Source organism: Corapipo altera, unplaced genomic scaffold (genome assembly GCF_003945725.1).
Source record: "Corapipo altera isolate COAL_440 unplaced genomic scaffold, ASM394572v1 126, whole genome shotgun sequence".
Classification (NCBI taxonomy): Eukaryota; Metazoa; Chordata; class Aves; order Passeriformes; family Pipridae; genus Corapipo; species Corapipo altera.
In genome coordinates this window covers 720,312-739,933 of record NW_020884937.1, presented here as the reverse complement: position 1 = coordinate 739,933, position 19,622 = coordinate 720,312, and the positions used below count along the sequence as shown (strand labels likewise).

At 42.1% G+C, this 19,622-nt stretch overlaps 1 protein-coding gene across 5 annotated transcripts in view; it reads left to right on the top strand.

Moving 5' to 3' along the window:
* DLEC1 (DLEC1, cilia and flagella associated protein) overlaps positions 1 to 19,622 on the top strand; it is a 43,881-nt gene that overhangs the window by 13,394 nt on the left and 10,865 nt on the right. For all 5 annotated transcript variants that reach the window (XM_027660560.1, XM_027660559.1, XM_027660562.1 and 2 more), the window contains 23 exons: positions 1,218 to 1,276; positions 1,772 to 1,946; positions 3,206 to 3,299; positions 3,538 to 3,668; positions 3,980 to 4,138; positions 4,912 to 5,051; positions 5,300 to 5,453; positions 6,500 to 6,610; positions 7,671 to 7,801; positions 8,153 to 8,338; positions 8,420 to 8,487; positions 9,632 to 9,783; positions 10,312 to 10,415; positions 11,129 to 11,199; positions 11,880 to 12,097; positions 13,087 to 13,221; positions 14,555 to 14,677; positions 15,675 to 15,769; positions 15,860 to 15,944; positions 16,467 to 16,667; positions 17,535 to 17,696; positions 18,611 to 18,764; positions 19,358 to 19,478. In XM_027660560.1, the coding sequence (XP_027516361.1) occupies positions 1,218 to 1,276; positions 1,772 to 1,946; positions 3,206 to 3,299; positions 3,538 to 3,668; positions 3,980 to 4,138; positions 4,912 to 5,051; positions 5,300 to 5,453; positions 6,500 to 6,610; positions 7,671 to 7,801; positions 8,153 to 8,338; positions 8,420 to 8,487; positions 9,632 to 9,783; positions 10,312 to 10,415; positions 11,129 to 11,199; positions 11,880 to 12,097; positions 13,087 to 13,221; positions 14,555 to 14,677; positions 15,675 to 15,769; positions 15,860 to 15,944; positions 16,467 to 16,667; positions 17,535 to 17,696; positions 18,611 to 18,764; positions 19,358 to 19,478 (3,029 nt within the window). The remainder of the gene's footprint in view (positions 1 to 1,217; positions 1,277 to 1,771; positions 1,947 to 3,205; positions 3,300 to 3,537; positions 3,669 to 3,979; positions 4,139 to 4,911; positions 5,052 to 5,299; positions 5,454 to 6,499; positions 6,611 to 7,670; positions 7,802 to 8,152; positions 8,339 to 8,419; positions 8,488 to 9,631; positions 9,784 to 10,311; positions 10,416 to 11,128; positions 11,200 to 11,879; positions 12,098 to 13,086; positions 13,222 to 14,554; positions 14,678 to 15,674; positions 15,770 to 15,859; positions 15,945 to 16,466; positions 16,668 to 17,534; positions 17,697 to 18,610; positions 18,765 to 19,357; positions 19,479 to 19,622) is intronic.

Here is a 19,622-nt window from a genome sequence, read left to right as displayed (position 1 = left end):
TATGCTCTGATAAACAGTGTTCAAAATGTAGAAAAAGTTACTAAAGGAAAACATGTTTTGACTGCAAAATGTGAGACAGTTTCTGATCTCATGTCATTTTTGGGACTGACTGGACACAATTAGTTTTACACTGAAACTATGGGCACATCCTTGTAGCTGCAGCTGTGCTGGCTGGTGAAGTTAACCCCCTCCCCACTCTGCAAGCTCCTCCACCAGCTCCTGACCCTTCCCCTTCTGCTTTGGGGACGTTCCCCATACCTACTGCAGCCTAAATAAATCGATTTGCAAACAGGGATTATTTAAACTGTTTCCAGCTGTAACTTTTTTGGCCCAAAATGGGCCCTGTGAACAGCTGAGTGGTAAATTAGGGGGATAGTAGGAGCCTTTGGCAGAGAAATGCTGGTGTGCAGCTGTGGGTAAAGAGGGCTGCAAGGATGTTGGAATGTAGCTGTGCCAGTGACTGTTCTCTTAGTTTCTGCTTCTCTGTCCCTGTAAATAAGGAGAATGAGCTCACTGTGTTTAAAGAAACTTGTTCCAAAGTTAGCCCAAGAGTGGGAATATCCTATGCTGTGATGATTGACAGACATAAGAAATACCTTAAATATATAGGGACAAGAAACTAGCTGGCTTTTTAAAAATACTTTAATTAGTTAATTGAATATATATTTAATTAAAGTATACACTGAAATTAATATCTGTCTACAAACAAGTGAAGCTTTTGCAAAGCCCTACAGATTTAAGGCCTGCTTCTGTGTTTCCTTTTTTTCCCCTCCATTAGAATACAGAAGGCATTCTCTTCCCATGATGGAAAAGTCGTGCTTCTTACTCAAGATCAGATTGATGGTCAATTAAGCAAAATACCCTGGAGCAGTCAGAAGAAACTTTTAAATTAGTACAGCAGGACTGAGCTTAAGTTGGGGAGCCTTTGCAGATGCTTGTGCATAGTATGCAATATACTAGAGAAATAATAACAAGCATGTCAAAAATGAGTATTTTTCTTGGAACCATACACCATGAGATCAGAATCTGGCTTAATATTTTGCAGTCAAACGTGTTTTCTTTTAGTAACTCTAGAGTTTGAATATCGTTTATCAGAGTTTAGTACTCCAGTGATGATCATTCATCCTTTACATGTGGACTACTTTTCCATCTTTTTTTTAATCCTCAGCATAACTGATTACTTGACATTAAAGTCGTTTTCTCCTTCATCTGTATAGCTGCAGAGTTACCACAGTGTGATTCAGATGGTACTGAGGGACATCCCAGAATCACCTCGGTAAGCTGAGAAACATTTCCCAGTAAGATGTGTAGCCAAAATTTATCTGTGCTATTGCCTTAAATTACTGGGATTTTTTTCTTCTTTCTGGTGGTGACGGGCTGACAAGTATAAAGAATTTTATCTGGACAACTAGTTGTGGTACAAAGAGAATCTGTGATACCCTCCCTCATGCCCAAACACATGCCTACCCCTGGCTTTTCCTCTCTTGGAAAAAGATAATACTGTCATTTTATCTGCTTGTTTTCCAGGTTTTCCTGTTATTACTATTTGTCACAGCAGTCTGTGACATAAATACTTGTTCATGGACAGACTAGGACAACCTTAAAGAATGATGAAGTTTTTAATTGTCCCCAGGCTGAGCTGATTGCACACTGACAGTCTGTACTTGAGAAACTTTTGATGATTTTCAGTTTTCATCTGGCGACTAAAAGGCAGGATCCAATTTAATACCAGTTTAAGATGTTTAATGATTCTACCATATTTCTCCCAAAGTTTAGAAAATGAAGGGATGCTTCAAAACATCCCAGAATGCAAAGTAAATGATGTAATAGCACTGGAAATAGAAGTTAAAGGATCAACAGAACCATTTCATTTTCTTCTGGAACCATATGCCATTATTATCCCTGGAGAAAACTTCATTGGTGTAAATTTCAGAAAAACATTTAAGGTTTGTTTGCTTTTGACTTCATTGTTATGCTGTGTTTTGTGTCACTAGATGTCATAGGTTTTATTAGTAGATATCAGATGGTCTGTTTTATTTTAGTTTTCCTGAAATGTTTTTAAAGGAGGCCATGACTCCAGGAGGGTCTGCACTGAAATCCCCTACCCAACCCCCTCAGCCCTACACTGCAGGCAGCAGCCTTTGTTCATTTTTCATCTCTCCAGTTTGATAGCACAGAGTTTTACTATTCTAAGTGCTTTTCTGGGTCACTAACTAAGTATTGCTTGTCACTTCTGTAGTGTAAAGGTTTTCCTGCTGGGAGGAATAGCCAATGGATGATTAAATTAGTTCATAACGGAGGCAGTGTTCATTCAAAGAACTACAGCAAGCAGAGAAGAGCTACAAAAGTCACATATGCTGCAGCTTACTACATGTTATTCTTTCCTGCAGGTTCTGATAATTTCTGTCTGGCCATTTTGGGACAAAGTGCTGCTGCAAGTGTCCACTCACACAGTATCCTCTTCAGTGTAGATCAGGATCCTTTTGATCTTAGACTCACTTGGGAAAAATAGGCTTGCTAGCAGGAGCCTGGCAGGAAGACATTTCCCAGTTAGTGCTTTTCCCATTTTTTCTTAGAGATCCTGCTAATCAGCATTTGGTTTTATGCTTTCTCTTCCTAGAACTTATTTTTTCAATTTAAGGCAGCTATTTCATACTTTCCAGTAATCCAGTGTAGCTACACAAGTGATGTAGGTTACTAAGCCACTTACTGATGGTATAATTATACTCCTTGCAGTTTCCAATTGTTTTTTTGGTCTTAAAAAGATAAGAATTTTAACTATGCTTAGAGATAATTGTGCTTCAGAGAACAAAGTTGTTTGTTGCAATTAAGAAATTAATGTCTGACTAGATCTGAAGAGCAGGCCAAAAATTTCAAGAGCTTCCCTCTCCCTCACAAACAGATCCTTTGGCAAAAAATAGGCTGCACTCAAAGGAAAGATTTGCAGTTTAACTTTAGAAAGCCTGTTGTATCTTTGAAAAATGGGGAAGAAGTTATAAAAACTTCAAATATTATAGTGTTCTTGGAAAGAATTGTTAATGGATTTTCTTCAGGAAACACCTTCACCTGTGTGAAGAGAATCTGTGACAAATAAATGATGACTCACAATAGCTAGTTTTCAGTGTATCAGTGCTCTCAGCAAATTGACTTGTTGCTATGAAAGCTTAAGGTGCATTAATTGTCTCATTGATTTTATTTGTTTCAGCTGTGGAACAACAGCAAATCACTGATCAAGTACACGTGGGACAAAATCACAACCTCCGAGATCATGGAAGTTTTTCCTCCTACTGGTGTCATAGGTGAAGATTTGTGACTTACAAGCATCAGCTAATGACAGAAATGACAGCAATTGACAGTATCAATTTATGACAGTCACAAAGCACTATAATGCAAACTGTAAAAATAGCTGATCCCCAGCCCACTGGAGCCAGCAGGAGACTTAATTTGGTTCCAGGAGCTTCAATAACAGATTTGGAGTGAGTGGTTTCTGAAAAAAAAAGGTGAGACAGCACCCTGATTTTTTTTTTTCTTTTCTAGACATAAATAGTTTCTGTGAATTTGAACTGGCAATTACTGGAAGCAAACCTGGTGTCATCAGCCATAACCTGCAGTGTAACATTGAGCCATGCCCAGAGCCAGTTGTGCTGCATGTTGAGGCTGCTTTTAAGGTAAAGAACAGTTCAGCATTGTGGGATGGTGAGCTGTGGGGCCTGATCATTGTCCATGTAAAGCTGTTTTGCCTCTCAAAGGCTTGAGAAATCTAAAGAAGTTAAGAACAGGAGGTAGTTTTGCTGTCTAGTAACTACTGAGGCAGTGTTGATACTCCCATGACACTCAGAATTTTTCTGCATCACACACAGTGCATTTGCTTTCTGATATCCTCTGTGAAATCAAATGCTAATCTTAGCTAATGTATGCTTCTTAATTACATTGTTTTAGCAGAGGTGTCCATTCTGATGTCTGTTTCCTGGTGTCCCAGGGTCCACTTCTTTGTATTGATGTTCCATCACTCCGGTTTGGTTTGACTAAGCAGGGTGAGAGTGTGTTAAGAACCTTCAAGATTAAAAATATGTGTCAAGTGCCAGCACAGTGGAGGATGCAAGAAAGCCAGGTTTGTCTAGCAGAAAGGAATGAAGAGGTAAGTCACTGCTACAGCTGGCTGTGTTCCCTCTTTAGCTGTTCTTTTCCTTCTGCTTAGTAGTTGTAATATTCATTCCAGCCATCAAAAATTCTAATTTTTGTGACTTCTTCTGAAACTGGTCCTGCACAGTTTCATGAGTACATGAGCTCTTTTGAGGTTAAATGCTTCTTTATGATTTTTCACTATTTCCATTTATTACAAATCCCCTGCCAGCCTGATCCAAAGAGACACAGAGTATTTCCTGTATGACAGTAATTGCTGAGGTTAAGGTTTTAGAGGAACTGAGGCTGCTAAACACTCCTCCCACACACCCACATCAGCATCTGGGACAAGAATCACAGCCCCCACCCTACACTGGTGCTCTTCCTGTTTCAACTCTTCCAACCCTCCTTCCTCACCCTTCTGTCCAAGAATCTTTCCAACTTGTGGCACCTTTCTGCTGTTTGGGAGCGGACGCTGCAGCTGAGGCTGACTGCTTCTCCTCCACATTCCCTCTCTGTCCATGCACAGCCAACCCTGTTATGCCCATGGCTGTGACTGCCCTTCTCTCTCTCAGAAGCAAAGTCCTGCCTCCTTGTGTAGCCAGGTTTTCACAAAGCTGGCACTGTGCTTCCTGACACCAACCCAGGTGGGACTTGATGGGCAGAGAGAAAAGACATGCCTGAGGGAAAACTAGATACGTGCAAGCCCTAATTAGATTGTGTGGCTTCACCATTTTACCCTTGCTTTGTAGGTATCAAAATTTTCCTGTTTCCCCTCTCCTCTCCCAGATATCTCCCTTTACCATCCAACCATCAGCTGGAGAAATACCTCCTTTGGGTGTATGCAGAGTGTCAGTTCAGTTCACATCACTGCGGTGCCAACGTCTCCAGACAGTATTGGAACTAGAGGTAGAAAATGGAGAAGGAAGGTAAGGGGAAAAAGCAGCATTCTGTTTTGTTTTTCCTGGGATTCACATGTGAGTTTTCATTTTACGTGGTTTTTCTCTTCTAAAAAGAAAAACTGTGAACTCAGAGTGGGGTTGTTTAACCTATCAATGAACTACCAAATTGCTAATATTGCTAAATAAACATTATCATCATTCTTCCCAGCATGCTGTTGTATGTCTAGCACATTTCATTAACGATAACAATAGACCATCTGTGTGTTTATTTCCAGTTATCTTCCTGTTTTTGTTGAAGTTCAGACCCCCCAAGCGTGCCTGATATCTAGTCATCTAGTATTCCCTGAAATTTATACTGGAGTTCCTGCCAAAGCAACCAGTAAACTTTTTAACCAGACGCTGCTGCCAGCAAAATACTTATGGGGACAGGTAAATGCTCTTCTGATGGATGAAGCATACAGCAGGGATAGAAATGGCAATGTTATAGAAATACAAATAACAACTATTCTTAAAAGCTTTTCTGATGTATCTTTTGAGCACTGATTGCTGTTTGCAGAACTTCAACTTGACACCAGCCTTTATGAAAAGATTAACTACCAGTTGATGGCAATATGTTCTTACTGTCTGTGGACCATCCCTGGGAGAATGGGTGGGCAGATGTGAGGGATCACAGGATATAAGCTACCAGAGTATTAAGCTAAGTCCCATGGCAGTGTAGGGTTTGCATTTAATTAAATAGAACAAAGAAACTATGGTGCTTTTGAATTGTGTCTGAATTTTGCTTTAATTTCACATTCTGGATGGGATTCAGGTTACGGATTGAGAGCCCTACCTACATTTAGTGTCAGTGTGTAAGCTGTGGCCTGAACTCTCTTTTCAGTCAGTGGAAATTTGTCAATGCCTTGGTCACTCAGATCTACTCTGACATGTGGGATTCAGCTCAGTTGCCTACATAAAAGCACTCAGAGCCATCCAAGATGACCTCCGGTGCCCAAGGATCCTAACAGAGCATGTGGATCCTATAGGACCTATAGGAAAACACTTTGGAACATCTGGAGCCTGGGAAGAATATCTACAGTGTTTTTCCTCATATCTGATGTCCATGTATGAGCAACTGAGTTGAAGCCCTGGATTCACGCTGTTTGCAGTTGGGCACTTAGGGAAGTGATCCTCTTGGATCCTGCTCCAGTATCAGATAGGTTGGCTTCACCCTGGAAAGGTTTGTGACTGTGAGAGGGAGGACAGTGACCCTGCTCCTAGCCCAGAAGCCTCAGCTTGGCACCTGAAAGTCATTTGGAAATGAATGTAGGCATGAGGATCTTATCACCCATGAGGAATTGTAAAGCAAGTCTTGATAAACTGTAGGTATTGCTACCTGAAAGTGTCCTAAACCTGAGAATAACTTGGTCTTGATGTGAAGAGACAATCTGAGAGAATCAGCATTAGTCTGAAAGTCTGTCCTTTCTGTTTGGCAGCTCATTGGAAGCCAGGCAGTTTCCTGCTCTGTCACTGTCTCCCCAGCCAGTGGCACCTTGGGCCCAAATGAGGAAAAAGAATTCTGCATAGAGCTGTCAGCCAGCATTGTGGTAAGGTTAAAAACTGGGGCACAGTTTTATCAAAACAGCAACACTGGCTTTTTCATCTCACCTCCATCTGGCTGAAGGGAACAATTTCTGTACAAAACCACATGCTCTTTTTTCCTGCACAGTATCTCTGAAATTGCTTTGCTTTAGAGGTACCATGGTTTGAAGGCAAGAATTAAAGTAGTGCACATGGTGTGTAATTTCTACACTGCCTCTTTGTTTATTGGCTGTTCCTGTTTTCTTTCTTTCTTGAGTGCCTGTTCAATTGCTCTTAGTGTTTATCTGTTTTCCTGGAGCACACAGATCCTTGCTTTGCATTATCCCAAATGAAATGGAGCAGGCTGGCATACAGAGCTTATATGTATGGTTTTCTGAATGCAACTGGGCCTGTGACATTTTGATATTTGAAAACTTAAAAGAGGCTGATGGGACTTAGAGTCTGAAAAATAGGGAGTAGACTGCAGAGCTTACAGGCTTCAGGAATTCAGCCACAGACTTTATAGGGGCATTCAAACAGCTGAGTTAATGCAACTACATAAAGAAGCTTCCTATAGGTATGGTATCTTAGTTCCCATTACAGTCACTGGAGACCTAAGTTTCATCTATTTGCTTAAAAGTAGGTATTCAGTACTATCAGAGATAGTATTTAAAAGATATGTAGATGTGACACTTGGGGATGTGGTTTAGTGGTGGCTTTGGCAGTGCTGGGTTCATGGCTGGACTCAGTGATCTTAGAGGTCTTTTCCAACCAAAATGATTCTATGATTCAACACTTGCAGTATAGGAATTGTGTCAAAAGTCACTAATGGAGGCTTGCAGACTGATGCAGGTACAAAGCCAAGAAACAACCATAATTTTTTACCTCAGTACTGCTTTCTAAGAACTCCAATGCTGGCCAAAAAATGCACCAAAACCAATTAAGTAAAACTTCTCACAATTCTATTGTTCTGCTTTTAATCCAGGGAAGTTTATACATGTTTTTAAAATAAATTTCCTAATGAGGCTGCCTTTCCTCTGTGATATTTGCTTCATTCACAAGGAAACTTGATTCATTGCTTTTCAGGGTGAGCTGAAAGACCTCGCCCTTTCCTGTAGCATAAAAGACATGGTTGAACCCCTTTTTCTGAGCATTTCTGGAGAAGTGAAGGGACTACAGGTCTTCTACTCAGTACCTTGTGACAGTGGAGTTGCCAGGTATATCTGACTGATTTTTGTTTTATTTTTCTGACATGTAGCGTGATTACTGTGTTTTGGAACATGCTCATCTTTGTATCTTTTTATGTAAGTAAAGGTGGCTTTAATTTGGTAGGTTGGCATGCTATATATGATAAAAATTTTACCCAAAATAAATCCTTATATGGATAGAACTGAAAAAATGAAAAGCAGAAAATACTGATGACAAGAATCATAGGCTGCATGGTCCCTTTACACAGGGCATCACAACCACATCGAGCATATTGCACGTTTTAAAATCTACTGAAATTGTCTGTGGCATAAGAAAATAAGACCCATCTTTAAATACCAATGTTATATTTTTTCTGGCAGTGATGAAAGACAAATGTCACAAAGCCCATGTGACCTTCTTTTGGACTTTGGGTCTGAAGTTGCATTCAGAGATGTAGTAAAGCGTCAGCTGATTCTTACCAATCCCACTGGAATCAGTGCTCCATTCACACTGGAAGTTGAGTATTTTACTGCCTCTTTACCAGCTCCAGAACAAGGAACCTACCTGTAAGTCTTGTTTTTCTGCATAATGACTCAGATACTAATTTAGGTCTGGATTAAACCTGAAAGCAGATTTATTTTTTCAAGCTCCTCAAGCTACCTGGTGAAAAGAAGAGGGCCTGTCACAAAACATGCAGCCAGAAAAGCACAGTCAGGTATGAGAATAACTGTTAATTCCTTCTGTGGAGAGAAGGTAAAAACCAACTGACTACCCTATTCAGCACTAACAGTGCCAGTCAGGCCCCTCATTCCATTGTTGGAGTATCTGCTAAAGTCCAAACTTAGTTCTTCAGTTCATTTTTGAGTTTGCAAGCCCACATTTTATAACCATTAGGTCAATCTCTGTCTTCCCTCTCTGCTTCTTTTTCTCTCTCCCCCTCCCTTTCTTTCTCTCTGTCATTCATCTTCTTTTTCTTGAAAACAACAGTCTGAAACAAAGATGGTGATTCTGGTGATAGTTCACTCCCAGCACATGGTATGGATGACCTGCAGAATGTTTGGCTGTTTCTCTCCTGCACAGTTTTCCAGTACCACTCCAGCAGGCTTTCCTCCCCCAAACCCTTTAACATACCCTCTCCACTGTGGAAAGCTGCAGCACAGCCCATCTGTCATTTCTGATGTGTTGTACTGAAAAATGATAATATTTGGAGCCACAAGAGACTCAGGGAGGGGGGAAATGGGAGTGAAATGCTATGAAGTGTGGATGCATCTTCTGTATCCAAAATAAAACTGGACATATTGGTACCTTGCCATAGTGTTTGGTATCTGTTACACAGACAGAGCTTTTCAGCTGTTGAATTAGTGCTTAAGATTAGGAAAATGCTGTTCTAACAGATTCCATGCAAGGCTTTAGGTGACTCAGAATGTGGAAAGGCTTTGCTCTTTGTAATTCACTCTTTGTGTGGAAGAGCACAGAAAGATAAACAGGCAGCTGCTGATAGGACATTAACCAGTCAACACAAATCCCAGCCGATTTTTCTCAAATTGAAGGTGTGTTTTCATGTAACCAATTAGTGCCTTACATATCCCAGAGAGTCCTGGATCAGGTTGTTGGAAGGGAGTCCTGCTATAAAATACTCTGGGCAAGAACAAACCCTCAAAAAAATAGAATAAGGCCCACTGCAGAAGGGAAAAGTGGTATAAATGTGAGTTGTGTAAATGACCCCAGGGTTTTTTGAAGCCAGTGAGGTTAAGCTGATTAACACCAGCTAAAACCATGGTCCTGTATATTCTTTGAAACACTGACTTTGTTCCATTTCCTCAAAATTCATCCAATGCTTCTTTGCTGTGCTTCTTCAGAGTTTGAAGCAGCAGTGCTGTCTCAGGGGAAGGGAGTAGCTTTCCATATACAACCTTCCATGGGAACTCTGGGAGCCTTCCAGCAGCTCAGCATAGAAATAGCAGCTTACAACAACATGTGGGGAGAGTACCAGGACAATCTTGTCTGTAAGGTAGGTGGGGTTTTGGTTTCAAGTGAAATATTGCTATGGCAGATTTTACACCAATTATATTTCCCAGATTCCTTTCTGTTAGAATTTTCCAGGTTTTCAGGACTTCTGTAAAAATTCAGGGTCGATATTGTTATACCACTACCTGCAGTGATGGGTAAGGAACAATTGTTTGCTCTTACAGTTTAGTTTTGGGGTAACATGTTTATCCCTTGGGGTGTTTTCATGTGCCTTTAAGATGACTGGAGCAGTTTTGATTTATAACATCTGTTTGGTAGCTGGCCCGTGCACTGCTCTGCTCTACCAGTACAATACATTGTGTTGTGTGGAAAAGCAGCAGGAAAGCTGATAAATGCATGAGGTATTGCATTCTCCTGCTGAGAAGAGTTGATGTTAGCATATGAATTAGATGCTGTCAAAAGAAATTAACCAAAATTTTTGAAAATCCAATCAGTTTTCAAAACATAATCTTGTAACACATAGAACTAAGGTTTTATCTTGATTCTAATACAAAAAATTATTCTTTAACAGGTGGGAGACTTACAACCTAAATTAATTCCTATGCAAATGACTGTGAAAGACTGTCCTATCTTCCTGCAGATGACAGGACCACAAACAGAGTCACCCATTATCAGGTACAGTGCAAAATACTGTCAGAGGAATCAGAGAATTAAATACCATTGGACTACAGCCAACATACACACCTGTTCCATCTTGTTGTGATATAATGAGAAGGTCAGCAAAATACTGTCAGAGTAGAGTGTCTGCTTCTAGAACACCAATACATTTGTCTCTGCCAGCATAATTAGAAAATACTCTGCATACAAGCCTGCTCAGGTTTGCCAGCAACCACTATCCTGGGCTTGCAATTGTAGAATTTCACCCAGTCCAGCCTCATGTGACTCTGTTGAGGTGAGACCTCGTCGTTTCTCATCATTTCTCGTGATCAGTTCTCATCATCTGCAGCTCATTTCTCCCTGGCTCTTTACCTAGACCAGGAGAAATGCAGCCCAAGGGTAAAGAGGGGCAGGGGAAGGTTTAAGCCTTGTCATTGCAGTTGCAATGGCACTTCTGGGTGAGGGGTGAGGGTTGGTTTATGGGGACCATGGCACTGCACATGGTTACCCTGAAACATCTGAGACAACTTAAAAGAAAAAAAAAAAGGAAAGAAAAGAGGCTGGTGAAATAAAACAATACTGTACTTCACAGTGTAGGCCATGCTTTATCTGAGAGCCACTCTTAACAGGCTGCCAGTGCAGCCAGGTTTGTTTCCACTTTTAAACAACTCTTTAGTGATTTCAGGCACTTTTGTTCTCTGCATGTACTGATAACAAAGTTCCCCCCCCAGGTTTGGCACTCATGTCTCAGGAGGGTCTCCTGTCCTTCGGAGGGTCCAGCTCAACAACCCCACTCCCTTCGGTAGGAATGACTTTTGTACAGCAAACATTGACACTTTCATTGCATTGCTTATGAGAATAAATATAGAAGAACCCATTAACATGTTAATTAACAGGCCTACTTGTTACCTAATCAAGATGTTTTTGTAAAAATAGTAATAGTGTATAAGAGAGTGACTCAGTGTGTTGTTATTATGGAACTACATGCTATCCTGAGGTGGCTGGGTTTTCCCTCACTGAAATGGTGGGAACTCAGGATTTGCCATCCTGTTTTTATAAATCTCTCACAACACTAACCCTGGTCAATCAGATGTGCTACCAGCTTCTTAGTGGCATCATCTGGCCCTTCTGTATTTAGTCTTTTTAGCTTTGAGTGAAATTCTAAGCTTTTCAGAGCAAAGTTAATCACCATTTTTATTTTTTTTTCTGAATGCCACCAAACACATTTGCTTAAACAAAATAACCATAATTTATTTTAATGTTAATACAACTGTAGTTTAGGACCTAGAAAGTGTCCAAGCTGTAGGAAGAGCTTCAATGATTTTAGCTTACAGGAAACGTGGTAAGCTTCTGATATGCTTTAATACAAATCCAATTGCCAGACACAAATTTGTTACTTGATACTCTGGTTCTCTGGTACCAACAAAGCTGTGAGTCCTCTCACTGACCAGCAGTAGTTGTCCTTTCTCCTTTCCCATTCAGACATCCGCCTGGACTTGGAAGTTTACAACCAAGAGGAAGATGATGAAAAGCTGGTGGACCTGTTGATGCTCTTTGAAGACCCTTTTCCACCTCAGGACATGGATGGAAATGAGGCTGCATCAAGTGGTAGCACCTCGGAGTCAGAGGTCGTGTTAAAGTTGGATCAAACTGCCATTCCCCGTGGAAGCATTTGTCCAGCTTCCCAAACCACGGATGAGGTCAGCTGTTAGGCTGTTTCTTACACTGCTGCTGAGATACATGATGGGTTTTTTGGCATGAAGGGTTGAAAACAATAACAGGAGATATAACTTGTAACTAAGAGCTGGATTGTTAAAAGAAACGTCAGCTCCTCTCGCAGTCGAACACGCAATGTGTGGGTAGGTGGCTGTGGAGATCAGAAATCTGTTTCCAGAATGAGCTGTAAGCAATTAACTCTCCATAAAATTGTTAGAGAAGCTGAAGAGATACTTTTTAAAATACTGTCCTTGACAAACGAATGCCATTATTACGTAAAAGAATTAGCATAACAAAAACTCCTTAATTTGGGTCTGTTTGTCTCATGGGTGCTTTATGGTGTCAACATGTGCTGTAGTCAGGGAGCAGAATCTAACCTCTACATTTCAAATTGCAGCTAATGATATGGAGGTATTTGTCCCAGTGCTAAAATTAGATTGATTCTGTTACTCTGTTAGAATATGATTACATCTATTACACATGAAGTTTTATTATAATATGGCAATTTACTGTCTTGAAGGGCTGGGAGTGACAGGGAAATGGTATCCCCAGAACATACATATTTCTCTGGTGAGAGCTTTACAGAAAAAATACTAAAATCACATTTGCTCCATTTCAGCTCAGAAGGCATAGTTGTTTTGAACTCATCTCTGACCTTTCTTGTGCACTAAGGGAACATTATTGCCCTGGAGTGCTGGTTTGTATAATGGCCAGAGGTGTCATGGTTGGGTGCTCCTCTGCAGGACCCAAGCATGCACATTTTTGGGAGGAATCCAAGAGCATTTTCAGGAGAGCTACTCCGTGCAAGAGAAAATTAATGTACAGGACACATGTCCAGCCTTTGTGCCAGAAACAAAGAAACTGGAACTGGCCATACTCACTGACCAGTGCAGCAGTTCCCTGTGCACATCACTCACATTCCTCCACTGCAGTGTAACAGTTTTAACCATTCCCCACCTATGTGTCCCTGCAGCCTCTGGGCTCTGACAGCAAAGAGAAGGAAATCAGCAGTCAGGAGCCTGCAACAGAGAAAATTGTCTCTGTACTTCTGCGACCTCATGAAGGAGTTCCTGCAGACAGCCCCTACTCCATTACTCCAGGACAGATAGTAAGCTTTTACATTTTCTTTGTGCTTAGATTTAGCATATTTTCTGCAGAACTGAGGAGACAGAGAATGAGGAAGTAGCTTTGAGTTTGGTTTGAGGTAGACTCTACTGAACAGTAAATCAGGAGGATGGAAGGCTTTGGGGTCTTCAAGATGATTATGAGAACAGTTTTCAAAGTCAAGAGGAAGTGTCCTACCTGCATTGGAGCAGTGAACTGATGACTGGAGTTAAGTGTTCAGTTGTACTGGACTTTCCAGAGTTGGTCTTCTCACTTGGATTGCCTTGGTGAAATGTGGGAGCCATCCAGCCTGAAGCTTTGGAAACGTGTATTTAACCAGGGTAAACTTGCTAAGGAGATGTGGCAGAGCTGGAGATCAGGCTGCTGGGAAAGGGGTGCTCCATAGACAACTCTTTTGGATAAACTGTTGTAACCCACATTGCTTCAGAAATAATTGGAATAATTGGTGCAAATACAGGCCACAGTGTCACAATCCCTTAGGAATATCATAGAGCAAAAACAGCACTGGAAAGACCTTACTGTGAGTGACAGGGTTGCCCAAACATCAGTGTGTCAATTTTAATTTTAAATACCAGTAATTTTCTTTGCCAAAGAGTTTCAGTTACAAGCTAGAATGAGCTAAAGATTACATGAAAGAAATAATGACAGAAATGGCATCTCAGAGAAATGAATCTGCAGTCAGCTCTGGGGTGATAGAGGCTGAGACAGGTCAGACAAACAAGTGCCTCCCTGTGGAGGCACCTCCTGGATGTAGCCAGCAGCAGTATCAGGATTTAACCAAAACCCTTGCAATGCATCTAAAGAAAGCAGAATCTAGTCAGCCTGTAAGTCTCAGAAAATCCACTGCAGCTGGCTAGTGCATTTGATTACATTCCCTGCTGTCCTGTAAAATTAAAAAATAGTCAAGACTAAACTGAACTGTAAAATACTCTTAGTTCACACTTGTAACTCTACCAAAAGTGTTTCTCATATTGTAAGTTGTGAGAGACTCACCTGAGGTAGCCATGGAGTAAAAGTGGGCAGAACTGGGTATTTTTAAAAACAAACAGTTATGTACATATGTTTGTGTACTTAGAGAGTTGGTGTGTGACTATGCTTAAACTGTTGATGCTAAAGAGTGCTTACACTGACATTTGCAGCTGAAATAATTGCCAGTTTTGCTGTCACATGTTGGCATTTTAGCTTGAGCCTGAGCGTAGCCCGTGCCCGGGGGATTTCATGCTGCTTGTGCAACTCAGTTTTGGCAGCTGAGTGCTGAGGGTGCTTGTGCAATCCCAGGCAGTTCCCAGCACTGAACGCTTCTTTCCCGGCCGCAGGTGGTTCCAGGAGGTGGCAGCAGCGACGTTCACATCTCCTTCACCCCGCTCGTCCTCCCAGAGACCGCGGCTGAGGTGCGGTGTGAGGGGCTGCTGCTGGGCTTCATGAGCCTGGACGACAAGGTAAACCGACTGTCACAGCAAGGCTAAAGGTGACTGGGAAATAATCGTTTCCCTTCCTGTAAGTTATGTACAGGCTGCTGTGTACCTGGCCAGTCTGTATAAACAGTCCTGTTCCTGCTACCCTGTACATCCTTCCTTAGCCAGGGTTGTTCATCTGTTGCATTTGTCTTTTAGCTTGGAAGCATTCTGGGGTGGGAATGTCACCATCTTCTTGTATTGTCTGGGACAGCAGACCCCAGACAAAAGCCCAGGATTTGAAATGCTATCACAACATCAGGTTTTATTGATAACAATAGTTAACAATGGGAATGAGGCTCAGGACTGCTGAGTCCTGTTCCTGGCTCTGCATCCACCTTCCTGTGTGAATTTGGACAGCATATCTCTCCTCTGGGAAACTTCCTCTTCAACAACTGCAAGTGCAGCTTACAGGCTGATGTGAGCTTTGAGCAGTGTTTTATGAATGGCTCAGCAATTCTCTGATAGGAATTGTTGCAAAGGTATAAGGTGAAATGAATGAATAATAATACAATATTTAATAAAAACAACTCTAATATTCCTGATTCCTGAGGGAAGAAATGTAGAGTCACAGAATTCTAGAATGGTTTGGAAGGGACCTTAAAGGCCATTTAGTTCTAAACCCCCTGCTGTGGGCAGGGACACCTTCCATTAGACCAGATCGGTCCACGCCCCATCCAGCCTGGCCTTGAACACTTCCAGGGATATGGGGCATTAACAGCTTCTCTGGGCAACCTGTGCCTGTGCCTCGCTGCCCTCAGAGTGAAGAACATCCTCACATCTGATCTAAACCTGCCCTGCATCTGTGCTACCCACAGCCCTTCTGAGTTCACCTACTGCTTGGCTCTTGCTGTTCCATCACGTCTTACAAACAAGCCAAAATAGGACTCTGCTTGGCAAACAGCCTCTTGGGCTAAAAGTAGCATTTCAAGTTTTAGTGCTATCATTTTATACATAACCTCTGTTTTCATTTTGTTGCCAGCTTGCAAGGAGGGTCCCTAACAAGGTGCGTCGCAGACAGGGCTATGAGGCTCCAACGTTACGAGTGGACTTGGAAGGTTTCCTGAGGCATCCTCTGTGAGTACCATCATGCTGATGCCTGGTACCCACAGGGGATGGGTCAGCCTGGAGACAGGGCTCTGATCAGCTCTGGTTCTTTCCCCTCAGGTTAAAAGTAGAGATGGGTCACGACAGAGGAATGGTGTTTTATTCAGTGGCAAGTGATCTCCTTCCTGCTAAGCCTCTGTTAGGAGTAAGTATTTCCCACGCTGATGCATTCGGCTGGTTTGTACTGCTGTGAGAATTCAGAGCTGTGTGCACATGGCTTTGAAAATGCATCTTTATCACCAGCAGCCTCATTTTCTATATTGCACATAATGAGATAGGGAAGAAAAAAAAGTACTACCAGAACTTATTAGCCAGGAATAAGCAAAGCTGAGTTCAGACAATGCCTATTTTATACAACTTTCTCTTTTTTTTCATAGAGGAGTTTGTAAGTAGAAGAGTAAGTTCTGATTTTCAGGACATGAAGGTCCAATAGCAGAATGAGTCACTCCAGTTTCTTTGACCCTTGACATTCAAAGGCTTTTAGACTTTATTACAATATTTTTATTTTGGTTTTTCACTCAAGAAATGTTGAAAAACACAAGTAAAAAAATACTGGGTTGCTTTTGGGGTAAAGTCCTTCAGATCCCCGCTGGTGCTCAGTGCCCAGACCAGCACAAACCTCTCCAGGGAGTTAAAACTGACCAGTTCTGAATCATTTCTCCCCCAGGTTTTGACAGATTCAGTGATGACTCAGAGTTTGAAACTCATCAATTGCACCAAGGTTCCTCTGTACTTTAGGCTCCTTCTGTCTGTGCCCTTCAGCGTGTCCAGCACAGATCCCAAAAAGGGCACCAAAACATCCCACAGCAAGAAGGAGGAAGGAGAACACCAACCACAACATGTACTTTATCCACAGCAAAACATGCTGGTAGGCTCAAAAATAATAATCCTCTGCCAGAATATAGAGTTTGGTAATTGGTGTGTTAGTGTGGCCCAGATGAACCACAGAAAAACACAACCAGCATAGAAATCTCCCAACTTCAGGGGAAATAGTTGTAATATTAGCAAATGCTAATTACTGCCATTTTGCCTGCTGTATTGCAAGTAAAGATTATTTTTGTGAAGTGGTGCTGATGTGCTTTTCCCATAAACTCTGACCTGTTGCAAACTCCTGCAGAAACCCCTTTGGTTTTTGGAGCTCACCTAAATCAATAGCCATATATATGCTGGACATATTAAAAGATTTCCAAACTCCCTCATTTCCTTAAATTAGATGCAGGCAGTGTAAGGAGAGGAAAATTTGATTAGTTTTGGGTGTAGAAATTACCTTAAAGGAAACAAAGTCCTGGAGTAGAGAGTTAGGTAAGGTGCAAAGAATGAGTAATGGTTGCATTTTTGAAGTGTGCCTCTCATATTGCTGTTTTCATTCTGACACACATCTCAGTTCTCCGTGTGTGGGAAGAAAGAGAACTTATATGTCTAAGACAGCTTTGGGAATATGGTATTTGTAACCTCGGGAGTTCAGAACCTTTAGCTTCCTAGAGACTGTTTCTCCCCTGTGGTTCAGAGATCAGCTGTTCACCTTTACACTCTGTCTCCGTGTACTGGATTCATAGGAAATAGCTGTGGTTTTTTTCTAATTATAATGCTTTGTTCCAGTGGGAATTTGGCTGCTGGCATGACACCTTTGGGTTCCAGTGGGAAAATGTGTGCCTGGGCCTTTGTGTAATGTTTACTTTGGATTTCCTGCACACAGTGTCTTATGTGGTGATCATCTGGATTTCTCTTACCATAGGTGAAAGTGTCATTCCACATAACTCTGGAGTTACTTAGGTATCAACACTTGCCAGATACCCAGCTGCTTCCTGGATCCGAAGTGCTCCAGCTGGAGAATGGAGAGAGAAAGCTGAAGTTTAATCAAAATCTGGTCATTGAGCACAGTAACCACACTGCCCAGGTGAGATCAGAACCTGGCCCTGGGAAAGGGCTGTTCCAGCAGCATCTCTGACTTGGATTGGGATTTATTCAGCTTTAAACTACAGGCACCTCTGGAGTAAATGGTGTAAAGTGAATGGCCATGGGGTTGCTGTGACTCTCAGGTGGACAGAGAGTTTGTGGTCCCACCCTGGTGCTGGTACCCCAGTCCCCTGCACAGGGTGACGGCCTGGATGACACGGCTCAATCAAAGGGCCACACACCCAGTCACAGTGTGACTCTGAGACAGGGTCAGGGCTGTCCCAGGGAACAAGCCAGTGCCTGAGTCACCAGGCACTGCTTCCTGCAGCACCCAAGAGCTTCTGGAAAGGCTCCTGAGTCCATCAAACCCCCGCAGTGTGGTTACAGCCCACATGCGCTTAAAGACTGATCATCTGTAACCCCCAGCAAGCCTTCAGCAGGCCCAGGACACTGCAGGCGCTTCTATTTTCTTTTCATACCAGGGATTTCTGAGGACTGACCTGTGCAAAAACAAGCACCATATCTAAGATACAGTCAATTGAATAATAATCTTGAGCAATCTGCACAAACTGAGTGACTCACAGCGGGCCACATACAGTCCTGAGGGACAGCGAGATGCTGTAATGTCTGCAGCTCCACAGAAAATCCTAAAAACAAATGAGAATGTTCACTCCATGTTACTTCATTAAGACCACAGTGTCTGGTTTGAAAACCTGTCCCGAAACAGTAACACAAGCAACAAGTTAATTCACTCAAGGCTGCAGGATAGGAATTAACCATTTTGAAAGAACATAGAACAATGACTCTTGATTCAGTGCTTGGGGTTAAGAATGATCCAGCTGGAGCAGGTTATTATTAAAGCTCTACAAAAATGCGGTGGATTTTATTCTCCTTTCCCTTCCTTCTGTTTTGCAGCTGGTCCCAGTGACTGCTTATCTCAGTGTTCCAGTCCTGGAGCTCTCTTGCAACACAGTTGATTTCCAGACCTGCTTTGTTGCACAGACCAAGACAGAACATGTCTTCTTGTACAACAGGAGCGGCTGTAGAAGCTACTGGACTGCCTTGCTGGGTATTCTGGTTTTGCAATTGATTTCCTTGTTATATAGTTTCGTATTCAGTGTTTTTATTAAGGCTGCATCCACTCAGTATAGAGGCAATATGTGATGATGTTGGGTGCAAACATATGTGGTCTGCTTCTTATGAGGGCTTTTCCTCTCCTGTCTTTCCTCTACCTTTTCTGACATCAGTGTGTCACTACTGATTTCCCCAGTTGCTCCTCATTTAACCAAAAGATTGACTCTTAGCCCTCACAACTCGTGGATATGCTCTGCTCATTTATAAATCAATTCTGAGGGGCAACAAGGAGCAGCAGCTCCTCATGAGCTCAGTTTGAGCATGTGTCTGGTGCTGTTAACAACAGATGGGCTCCAGAGGAAAGAAAATCAAGGCTTTATTATTTTAACATGGAGGCCACTGATCACAGCCCTGGATCAGAGGATGAAAACAGAGGCTGTGCACATGCACAGAAACCCCCTGACAGTGTGAGACGTGATTCATTAGTTGCCCAGCAAAGAGGTGCATTGCTATGAGTGTTACATGCTGTATATACTTACATAAAGGGTCTTGTATGGCTTTGTTTGATATTTGGCCCTTTCACTGCAGAAGAACAGGAAAGGCCCAACACCCTGGAAGTATTTTCAGTCTTCCCAACTAATGGCATTTTGGAGGCACGTGAAGGGGATGCACCTACCAGAGAGATCTTGCAGATCAGCTTTACTGCAAGGTACAGTTAACAGAACTGAAGCCTTGCTGTTGACAGAAAGTTGGTGTTGTTCAGAGTGGAGGGGCTACATGAGAGCTGGAAAGGTACTTTGGACAAAGACATGGAGTGATGGGACAAGGGGGAATGGATTCAAACTGACAGAGG